A 12,143-nucleotide genomic window follows, 5' to 3' on the forward strand; every position below is an offset into this window, starting at 1 on the left:
GATGATTTTTAGTCCCATTCCACCACTGGCTACATGACCATATGATCGCCCATATTGACGCACCTCATTCCTAAACTTCTAACAGATACAACATAAACCGATCCTTCAGCCTCATATGAGCTCTCAGACACGTTCAACATTAACCTGTCATCGCTGTCTGAGCTTGCTGCTGTGTGCGCCGTCGTGCGTTTACATCTGACTGTATATATATAAAGGTTTACATGCAGAAGCTGTGATCCTGAACGGTGCAGCTGGAGCGCTGTGCCCGCAATGACGTCACCCATCATTTGGCGGGACTTGAAGAATCCACGAGAAGATCCAGAAAATTGTCAACATTGAAGGCAGATTAATGGTTATCAAAGTACAAATATCCAAAATTAGTTCAGTAACGGTTTTCAAGGGGAAAATATTTACTCAAATTGATGGGTTTGGATGATGGGGGAAAACCGTGTCACAGGCTCTTTAACATGTACTGTGTTTTAAAATGATAAAAGAAAGAAATGTTGCACATCGATCTCCTTTTTGCACTTAATATGTATTGTGTAATCAATGTGTAATTGTCTTAGAGAATAAAACAAAATACTATCTAAAAGGATGATTTTTAGAAAGCTCGCCAATGTCACAAATCGTTGTTCTCACTAAAATCACTTCTCAGTAACCTAGGGCAACATTTATTTTTGGTAATTTACTCTGTGGGAATAGACATGCGTAACATGTATACATTCTCTCAATAATGGTTTTAATCAATTGTGTTAAAAACACAAGAGAACAATTTTTCATGAGAATACAAATGTATTGATATTACATATAAATGTATTTCTTCCTTTTTTTCTATTTCTTATTGATGCCTCTTAATTTGGGAATGTGTGTCTCTGTTTGACTATGTAGGTATTTTTAGATATTTAACTTGTATTCCTCGGGATTGTGAGAAACAGCATTTCGATCTCCCTATCTGTATCTCACACAGAAGATTGACAATAAAGACTTTGAAATGTATGCTTTTATGAATGTCGGTTTTTTTCCCTTTAAACCCTGACCCAATATTGCTAGTCTCTGATGCCAACAATACCCCTCACCCCTTTTCTCTCTCTCTCCCCCCCATCCTGCCTTGCAGCCATGAAGTCGGACCGTAAGCGTCTGAAGGCGGAGAAAGCAGACCTGGTGAACCAGATGCAGCAGCTTTACGCCACACTGGAGAGCCGGGAGGAGCAGCTCCGCGACTTCATCCGCAACTATGAGCAGCACAGAAAAGTATGGCAACTGTGTTCTGACCATTAACAGGCACACACAAGCGCAAACACAACAACATCCATAAAATAGTACCTTCTTGTTTAGCTAGCTGTGATGGATCGATGCACATTGGCACAGAAGGCCTCTTTCAGCACTAAACAATCACTAGTTTCATAAATAGTCCTTAACATATAATATGTGTGCATGCAGTGTACAGTATGTTTTGGGTCAAATAATAGAAAAAGCGGTTTTCTATGAGCTCAACATCTTCCTGTCATTAAACAACTGCTTTGATACTCTCTAATCTGGATTCCAGCCACATCAGAACACTGCTCTTATAAAGGTTTTAAATTACACTTATTTAAACACCGACAATGGCAAAATCACCATCTTAATACTGCTGTACCTCAGTGCAGCGATCAATACAGTTGACCTTAAAAGTAATCGTAAAAATGAGCTGGATTATCTGGCAAAGCATGTGATGCATTTGAATCACATGTGCAGGACAGAGACTTTTTTGTTTCAGTTTAAGTCGTGAAAAATACCCATGACAGGTGGAGTTCCCCAAGGGTCCATTCTTGGTCCAGTTCTTTTCAATGTTTACATACTTCCACTTGCACATATCCTGAGAAAAAACCTTTCATACCATAACTACGTGGATGACACTCAGATCTACATTACAATTAACCCTGACGACTATGGACCATTACATTTCTTACAATTAAATAGCAACAAAACAGAAACAATTATTTTCTATGTCGAAAAGGGACGGACCAATCACCACTCTACTCGAAGCCTTACTGTTCGAGACATCAGACCATGTCAGAAAACCTCGTTCATTTAGCAGCTTTGATATTTGTTTATATTAATGATACGCTTGATATGTGAACCAATCAGGATGTGTGTGTTTACTAGGAGAGCGAGGATGCGGTGAAGGCCCTGGCCAAAGAGAAGGACCTGCTGGAGAGAGAGAAGTGGGACCTGCGGCGGCAGACCAAGGAAGCCACAGAGCACACGGGGCTGCTGCGATCCCAACTCGACCTCAAGGAGAACCGCATCAAGGAGCTGGAGGCTGAGCTGGCCATGGTGAGACACACACACACACACATACACACACACACACACACACACACACACACACACACACACACAAACAGACCATAGACACACAGGTTGAGAGACTCTGAGGCGTTTCTTGGTCATCGTTAACTCAGATTTTCTCTTTTTATAAGATATTTACAGCAAACATTAGCAGAACATACAGATACAAATAAGGGCTGCACAATATATCATTTTCAAATTAATTTTAAAGAGTGCTTTGAAATACAGTATCAGTAGAAAACAACACTAACGTGTAACCATCTGTTGTTGTTTTATATTGGGGATTTTTGTATTCAGTTTAATGTTAAAGGTCCCATGTCATGCTTTTCCGGTTTCCGGTCCCCTTGTGTGTTATGTAGCTTTGTCTGCATGTAAACGGTCTGCAGAGTCACAAACCCTCAAAGTACACCCTGTAGCGAGTAAAACTCTAACACAGAAAATACCTGTCTATGCTGCCCCAGAACGCCTCGTTGGAGATTTCTCTTTTTCCATTTTTTTCTTCATGAGTATAGTGACGTAACGATACCCAGGTCCAAATGGACCAATCCGCGGAGCTCCTCACACACACACACACACACTCACTCAGCCTTATCTTTTCTCAGCCGCGGCTCCGCGAATCTCCGCACACAGCCAGGCTGTGTGTGTGTGTGTGTGTGTGTGTGCTCAGACTGAGTTCCGTGGTGTCTCGCTGTCTCGCAGACCCCATGCAGCAACCAGGAAACAACACCAGTAATCCAGCTCACACTGTCCGCTCCTCGAGCATCAAAGGGCGGAGCAGCGAGCCCCGCAACGTCCCCCCAACACGGCACCCAGACCCCACGCAGCATTCTCATCTGTTTGTCATTACTGGTGTCATTTTCTGGTTGCTAACAAACGCCATTGTAACACATAATCACTGATGTTCCGCTGTAACGGTGGTGGACTCATCAGAACAGAGTGGGCGAGCTGACCAATCAGAGCACAGTGGGCTCATAGGGGGGGGGAGGGCAGGAGCTCCAACAAGCCGTTTAAGACAGAGAGTGAATACACATACTATACAGAGATGCTGTTTGAGAAACCAATGTGAGTTTGGAACATTGAACAATGTTAATCTATTCTAGTAGACCTCAACAATGGAATTATGATCAGTAGAAATGGCCATGACATGGGACCTTTAAAAACAGAAAATGTTGTAATAAATGTTCACAATTGTATTTTCTTCAGCAAGCAATTTGTTGTATTTTAAAAGTGTACTGAAAGCAGGGGTGTACAACGGAACTGTGTACACTTTAATCTTTAATATCTGTTTATTTAATGCAAGTTGCAGTATATCGCAATATTAAACACTGTTATCACATATCACATATTTAGCTAATACGGTGCAGTCCTAATACAGAAAATAAATGATAGGTTTAATTATTGTTTCATTATAGTACGTCTGTCTATCACTCTTGGACTAATTTTCAGTGTACTGCATATAACCAAACCTTAAATGTACACTATAGCTTGCATCATGTCTCCACCCCCCAGATGAGTAACTGTGTCAATCAGAGAATGGAGTTCCGGGTGTTTGAGCGTGTATCGGACAGGGACTACTCTCCTAGGGTCAACGCGGTAAGATGGGCCCTCAACTTTGAAATGTGACCTTTCTTGACCCTCAACTCCCTGGGAATCTCTCCTGCTGGTGACCTAATGTGATTTTTATGGAAAGCCCCCTCTCTTCCTAGCTGCACGTGTTCGACTAACCCCCCAGCCGCCACTGACTGATCCCAGTGATCCTTCCATCAGTGATCCCACGAGTTCCTGCTGTGATTGATCTGACTGTGCTTTTTTTAATTGAGCGAGGAAGTGCTTTGGGGGGGAAATATTCTGATTACTAATCATTACTCCTGTGGTCTGTGATTGTGTTCTGTTTTGCATGTCAAAGAGTGTGATTGATAATCGTTTGACCGCTGGTGGGGAGAGATGATTGCCACGTAGCTGATTGCTTTGGTGTTGATTTGCAGAATGCCGTCGCTTGGCATGGTGATAAGATTTGCACAATAACAAGGTTTCAAGTATTTGTGAAACACTGACATACAAAGTGTAATCAGAAACAAAGGTTTTGACTGACACAAAATACACCTGCACAAACACATCTCTCAGAACTCCAGCAGCTCATTGTGTTCTCTGCCAAGAGATTAGTGCCAAAGCTAAAGAAAATGTTCCTTATTTCCATTTTCCAATCTCTGAGAAGTGATACGCTAAAATCCAGATATTCTTCCCTTTCCTTCTCTGAGTTCTATGGAGGGGTAAGACGAGATTTCACACAACAAACGGCTAACATGAAATCAGCTGCATCCCATGAGGAGCCCAGGGAAGAGCTCACACGTCTCCATGCACTCAGTACCAGGATTCTGGATACATACACACACATTCACGTGTGCGCACACATATGACAGATAAATAAAAACAACAATAACTGTGACAGCGCCAACAACCCAGCATCATTTCTCTACTTGATGTTTTTCTTCCATCTGTCTGTGTACCCTCTGAAGGCCAAACAGTCTCTAGCCACTCTGACCAAGGACGTGCCAAAGCGTCACTCTCTGGCCATGCCCACGGAAACGGTTGTCAACGGCAACAACCAAGAGTGGGTGATGCACGCTGATCTTCCCCTGACGGCTGCCATCAGACAGAGTCAGCAGACCCTCTACGTCCACACGGGGCATGCCACTGACAGACAAGGTAGGAACAACATGAGCACATGTACTGTTACACCAGCCTGGTCTCTGGAAAAAATCCTTTCCTTAACATCAAAACTGTGTTGTCAGTTACGTTTTCGAGGGAGATTGACTTTTGGCAAACAACTTCCTAATGAGTCCACAGAAGTCTGTGCATTGAGGAGGTCCGAGTGTATGGCTGGGTAAACAACACAATAGACCGCTCTCTGTGTCCCATGTTGAACCAAAAGTCAATGTTGACTTATTTAAATGAATGTCTACAAACAAAACAAGTCATTTTCTTGCCTAAACACAAAATATGAAGTATTTTTTGTTTTGTTTCAATTTCACAACATTAACCACGTGTTAAATACCGGAACCCTAATCTGAGATAAATACTTTTCCCTCGAAGCATTATTGAGAATGCAGTTTAGTTGTATGTTATTTGTAGGAGACTGGGTTGGTAACACACAGTGACTGTACCATCATTAACCTCTGCATGCTCATGGGAAGCTGCTTCGCACTCATTCACTCCTCTGCTCATCTGCTCAGAGCGAACACATTACATTTCATGCGCTTTATATATGTTCAGATACAGCTCACATAACTGTAGCTGAATAGATGTTTCCTCTGTGTATAATAAAGGTGGCAGCTGACGGTCAGCTGGGTGTTGAGTCCTGTGTCTGTCTGGTTAAATGTCATTATTTAACTGTTTTAATATTTGTCTACATTTTGCACCTTTTTGTACCTGACATTTGTTGGCCCTTATTCCACTTTCCAGGCTTCCTTCAACATTAGATACTGTAGGATCACCTTGTTATGACTACACTGGTCAAAATTGGTCCATATTTACAAAAATAATGTCGATAGTGAAATAATAATGATCCCGTCAGATTTAATATCTAAGTGTCATTTGTTGTGGTATTCCAATACAAATACTAATTACCTGTTCAGAAATGTATTCAGTCACCTAATCTGATCTTTAGTAACCTAATTAATGTTCTGACATGTGAACCTGTGTGACCTGTGCTGTAAAATGTTCTTTACACAAATGTTTACTATAACATTGTCATTGTAATCCTGCTCACAATCCCCATTTTTAGTAAATGTAATTGTGTGGCCAATGTAATTGTGTGGCCAATGTGATTACATTGGCCTGAGAGGGTTACCAACATTTAAAAAAACATGAAACTAAACATCTAATCTGGCCCCTGCAGTTCCACTCAAATCACTTGTTTCCAGAGTAACGACCCTCTCATCCTCCCGTACCTTGTGTCAGCCGCGGGTTCAGACAGGTTGCTCACTAATTGTTGACGTCTGTAGGAAGAGGCAGACAAAGTTACAAAACAGGAAAAAGTGTGATCAGTCACGAACCCCCAAATTGCCATGCAGTCTGCTGTACTGTATGTATCCGTATCATTGATGGCACACACACACAAACACACACACACTCTCAACCTCTGTGAAGCTGTTTTCCCTGTTGCTTAGCAACTGCAGATGATTGCAAATAATTGCAGGCTTCTGGTCAGGGGCTTTTAAAATATATTTTCATTCAAGGGTGTTGTTGAGAAGAATCAGATGTTTCCTGTTCACTGCTGTTGGTGCCCAAACACGGCCGAAAGAAAACAAGTGTTCTGTGTTCTCCCTCTCGTCTCGTCTAGTGGCGGCCGTGCGGGTCAGCCCGTGCCACTCGCGCCATTCCTCCATCATCTCCGACGCCTCGGCGCTGGAGGGGGACCGGTCGTCCACGCCCAGCGACATCAACTCCCCACGCCACCGGACTCACTCCCTCTGCAATGTAAGAGCTGCCTCACAAGTATTCACCCGCTTTGTAGCAACATGCCGAGTGTCCCACTCCCTGGCCGCTCTCGCTTTCCTCCAACCAGATCATCCCGCAGTCTGTCTGCAGCTGTGAATATATGTTAAAAACCAGCTGTGGTTGTTGCATAAGTGCATGCCTGGCAGCATGTCAAGTAACACTTCCCCTCTGTGTTGTGATCTTTATCTTTAGTGGTCATTATCGCCCACTCCGCACCACTTCACTGACTTCTCTGCTCGTGTTTCCCTCTGTTCTTTCTCTTCATCTGCTCTGCTCCCTCTTTCTTTCACTTCCCTCAGTCCCTAGAAGATCTGGAGGAGGCGAAGCGAAAGAAGAAGAAAGAGAAGATAGGCCTGGGCTCTCTCTCGCGTGTCTTCGCCCGGGGGAAGCAGCGCAAGTCCCTCGACCCTGGTTTGTTTGATGGTACTTCCACGCCTGATTATTACATAGAGGAAGATGCAGACTGGTAAAGCACACATGTCCGAGCGAGGCACCTGGAGAGCCTTTGTGGCCATTATCAGAGGACTGCATTGTGTTGTGTGAGAGAGGATGGGTGTGTGTTTGATGTCAGTGTGTACAGACATGATAATGTGTGCACTTTCACACGCATGCATACATACTGTATGTGTGTGCATGCGTGCCATGTCAGAAGCCGGAGGCAGGTCTTGCTTCGCTGAAGTGTAAACCTTTACGAGCAAATTGCACCTGTATGTATGTCCAGTCCTGTAAATAGTGTGACACAGCAACCATGTGGATATGTTCTATTGTATCTGCGCTCCAAAAAACAGCTGTGTTAGTGGATCTTTTAATTGTTCTCTACATTTTGACTTTTTGTTTTCACTCAATTGGAAACTTGAAGGACTGCTGTACTTGTAAATAACAACAATTGACGTGCGTGTAAATGTTTCCTTGTCCTGAATGCTTTTTTGTTATTTTTTTAACATGTACCCCCCCCCCCCCCCCCCCCCTCTCACTACATTCTAACTTGAACTCCTCCCTGTTTATTGTCCTGCCTGGCCCATCCCCCTTCCTTCCACACTGCCATGATGAGAACAGTTTCCTGTCGGCAACATGCAGACTCCTCAAATCCGCCACTAATTCGATTGTACAACACATCCCTTTACCGCCATGAAAAGTGTGCAATCCTTGATGTTCGCTCAAATGAAACTTCAAAGGCGCTGCTAAGCAAGGAATAAACGTTCTATGCAGAACAGTTTGTTCTGTGGCAACATGAAGCCAAACAGGAAATAGAAATGTGTTTTCTGCCTGCTGAGATAGAAAGTACATGTGTGACATGCATGCACATAGTCCCAGTCCCCGAATGCATGTTGAGCAAACCCTACTAAACAGACATGTCTTTCTCTGAGTATGTTGTGGAGGAGTAAAAAAGAAAAAAGAGACAGGTCAGTTACTGATTTAGTAATGTTTATTCATTATTTTCTCTCAAATTAGATACGGGAAAACATTCTGATTAATGTTCAAACATAGGATATTTCCGTCCCCACCACAAGGCTGCTTATGCTAAATTGCATTTGAAATATTAAAGGTCAGCAAAGTCAACAGTCACAAAGAAAACACAGTGCTAAACTTTAAAAGATTAAATAATTATGTCACTTATTCATGATATGTTGTGCCATTGTTTTCTACAGTAGCTTGTAGCTATGGTTTTATTAATATAAGAATGAAATGCTTTTGGGAGTAGAGTTTAAAAAAAAGAACCCATAGCATAAGTAAGCATGAACATCACTTATTCTATCACAGCAGATAATAAAAGGATGGTCAAGGCTTTTCAAACCTCAGGAATTAGCTATTTCCACCAGAAAATCTGAATTTCAATTTAGTGGCCTGAGCAGACATTAAATGAACTGTTATAACAATAACAAGTGCCCACCCAGGAGGTTAAAAATCAGATTTAAGCGGGCTAATCAAACTGAAGCAAATGCATACATGACCCCCTAAATTCTGATTCCGAGTTCAGGCCGTTGCTGCAAAAAGCAATTAACTCCGTGCCAAAGGTTAATAGTGTTTCTTCAGGCAAAAGAATGACTACAGACGCTGGATTATTTTCCATCCTTTCATTGGATTGAGCCGGAGTCTGCACTGCCACCCCCAGGAAATCATTTCTCTCCCTGATATTAAACTAATACTGGGTATGTGTCAGTCTCATCTGAAACACTATGGAGTCACAGATTACATTGGGGCTGCATTTAAACACAGTACTTGTCAAAAAAGCGCCTATGTAAGCAGTGAGGAGATTATCATTTAACTCTTAGTTCAACCCACATTTGACCCGGCAGATAATAAGGTAATTTATAGATTAATTAATCATGTATTAAATGTATGTATAGAAATAACAGCTTTCAGAGATTTCACTGAGCATTGAATGAAATGTATGAAAATCTAGGCTATTTTTATTTTTTCATTTAACTGACCCCTGCTGACGGGGGAAAAACATATCAAATGAAAACATTGTATTATTTTTATGTTATGAGCCACGGTATCTGTTTATTTTTATTTTACAGAAATATTTTACTTTTTGTAAATGAGATAACATTACAGAAATAAAATTAATATTATTATTATTATTATTATTAAAGAGTTTTTATTTAAAGTCAAAGATGTAGGCCTCGGTGGAGGACTTCTATTGTGAGGTCCTGAGATGTTTAGAAGTGGATAGTAGCGAACTTTTAAGGCATGGCAACAAAATTACCCTCTAAAGAACTAAATGAGAAAATAAGATTATTTTAAAATAAAATAAGTAACGTTGAACTTTCATGTGGCTGTCCTCTCTTTCCCTGTGTTAATGTCTGTGTGTTCATTTGTCCTGGTATGGCTCTAATCCTGATCTGTCCCTTGATGCTGGAGGTGGTGGCCATTTTTAACATATGTGCTCACCTCCCTCAGCCCTGCAAGTCCATCTGTGAGAGGACTGCATCCCAAACGCTTCATCGTGGCCTCCTTTCCTCACTTTCCCATTTTTAACTCCTTGGTCGACCTGAAATCTCATTGCTTTCTCATCGATATTAAAATCACTGATCAGAACAAAGAGGAGTGGGGAAAGGACGCAATTGCAGATTGTTGGAACAGAACTCATATGTGTCAGCACATGGCATCGATAATGTTCTGCTTGGTTTGAACCCTGACCTCTAACACCGCCCCCTCTTGCCTGACCTCCACCGGACTCTGAACACAGTGAAGCGACCCAACGAGTAATCAATCAGACTCACTCACATCAAGGTACACAAGTTCCAATTGCTGTAAAAATGAGCTGTGCTGGGTTGTTAACTGTGTTTGCAGATGCCTTCTAACCCTAACATCACAAAATGACCTTTTAAATTAAGCACTTCTTCAAGTTCAATCTAAATCTGGTGCAAATCATCCGAAATGTTATCCTACTATATATATGATAGGCTTGCTGGGGCAACAACAGCAAGTATTTTTCTTTTCTATTGATATAACTCCAGCAGCATCCTCGAGCAAGTCTCTTTCTCTAACTTTCTCTGACATGTTTAAACAAGTGCAGATTGACTCATGAATCTGGAAGTTAAAGGAAGTTTGCATTTTGGGAAATATTCTTATTTGCTTTTATTTGGAAAGTTGATCCGCATTCATGACTGTAAGTTAGGGTGACCAGACGTCCCCGTTTTCCGGGGACAGTCCCCGTTTGTATTGCCCTGTCCCCGGTTGAAACTGTCCCCGGAAATGTTCCCATTTTTTAATATGCGTTAAAAACACATAGCAACGTGAAATAAAAGTTTCATGTCAGGAAACACTTGGTAAACACTACAGACTGTGGTCAAGCCAGCTCCCACTTCGGAAAACACAGTCAAGCCAGCCCGCACGTTGTATTGCGGTCTGATTGCGGTGCGCGAATATCCTATGCATTACGGTAGAGGCCTGCCTTCAAAATAAAAGCGTTTACTCGGCCAAAAACAAATATACCTAAAAAACACACCAAACATATTCATATATACTGGAGCTTAAATTAAGAAATATGTACTATATAATGTGATCAATAATAATTTAAAAGATACTACGTATATAACTACCACATTATAACTGAGTGAATGTAAAATGTAAGGATACAGTTATGAAGACATATCTGACATTTCCACTGGGTGACTCATTCAATTGATGTTGACACCATCTCACAACACTCCTAAAATAACATTACTTTCTGAAGCACAATTTCAAATGTATGCGGTTTAAAATCTCAAATTAGATCTATTGTCCATCTATATTTTGATTATTATTCAATGGAAACCGTCCATAATCAAAGAGTCATTCGAAGTCAATCAAATACTTACTTCACTTCAGGGTGATAGCAGGAGACCCCATCTAGTCAATCAGAGAAAATCAGGACAATCTGATGTAGAGTTTCAAAATCAAATACTTTTGAAATCTCATATGAGCTATCATCCCTCTAGTTTTAGATAAGAATAAGACAAAAACTATCCAGTATCAAATACTTATTTCACTTCAGGGTGATAGCAGGAAACCCCAACTAATCACTCAGAGAGTATCTGGACAATCTGATTTTCAGTTTCAAAATTAAAGACCTTTAAAGTCTCATATATGAGCTATCGTCCTTCTGTTTGTATCCAACAGTTAAAATGTTCGAATTACATTGAACCAGAATTGTCCCCCTTTTTTCTTTAACAGTGAAGAAAATGTGATATGTTAATGAGATTTTGACCACAAAACTCAAAATGTCACCTTACTGTAAGTGTGTATGGAGCTAAAGCCGGTTAGCTTAGCATAGATTGGACTCAGGCTGTTGCTTCATATTTGTCGCACTAAAATCTCATCTAATTCTCAACATAAAAGGGAATAAGCATGTTTCCCAAAAAGGCAAAATGTTGTTTTGTGGTCTGTGAACTGGAATTTAAGCTATGGACAGCAGCCGCCACTTTATCCTCAAGGCGCTAACTAGCTCAAATGTGCAAGGTACAGCTCTGGCTAGCCACCTTGGGTGTGATCACTTTATAAAATATATTCCAAAATCTGGACATTTCTAGCCAATGTATAATGTGCCTTTAGGTACACACAACACTACTTGCTCCTCCTTACCTCATCTTGAGTGTGACATCACATCAAAAATGCTGCTTTATTGAAATGTAGAAATAACACCAGCCATTACACCCGCTATTGAAGGGCTCGTTTAAGGATTGATTACCTAAACAAACCTCTCTTGTGTTTTATGAAAAATGTACACGCTGCTGTTTACTCCACATAAAGGATCATCCATAGCACTGTTTACAACACACACTTTACACTCTTGGCCTCGGTTAAAGGATCAAACAAAGCAGCAG

General features: G+C 41.3%; 1 protein-coding gene across 2 annotated transcripts in view; it reads left to right on the top strand.

Annotated features, from left to right (window-relative positions):
* prdm2a (PR domain containing 2, with ZNF domain a) overlaps positions 1-7,793 on the top strand; it is a 274,473-nt gene extending 266,680 nt beyond the window's left edge. The window contains exons 8-13 of one of the 2 annotated variants that reach the window (XM_034086888.1): positions 1,115-1,251; positions 2,146-2,316; positions 3,841-3,924; positions 4,848-5,037; positions 6,674-6,810; positions 7,131-7,793. In XM_034086888.1, coding sequence (XP_033942779.1) covers positions 1,115-1,251; positions 2,146-2,316; positions 3,841-3,924; positions 4,848-5,037; positions 6,674-6,810; positions 7,131-7,301 — 890 coding nt within the window. In that variant the 3' untranslated portion in view covers positions 7,302-7,793. The remainder of the gene's footprint in view (positions 1-1,114; positions 1,252-2,145; positions 2,317-3,840; positions 3,925-4,847; positions 5,038-6,673; positions 6,811-7,130) is intronic. The other variant, XM_034086889.1, reaches the window with a different exon arrangement.
* The last annotated feature ends 4,350 nt before the right edge of the window (positions 7,794-12,143 follow it).

This window comes from Pseudochaenichthys georgianus, chromosome 7 (assembly GCF_902827115.2).
Source record: "Pseudochaenichthys georgianus chromosome 7, fPseGeo1.2, whole genome shotgun sequence".
NCBI lineage: Eukaryota > Metazoa > Chordata > Actinopteri > Perciformes > Channichthyidae > Pseudochaenichthys > Pseudochaenichthys georgianus.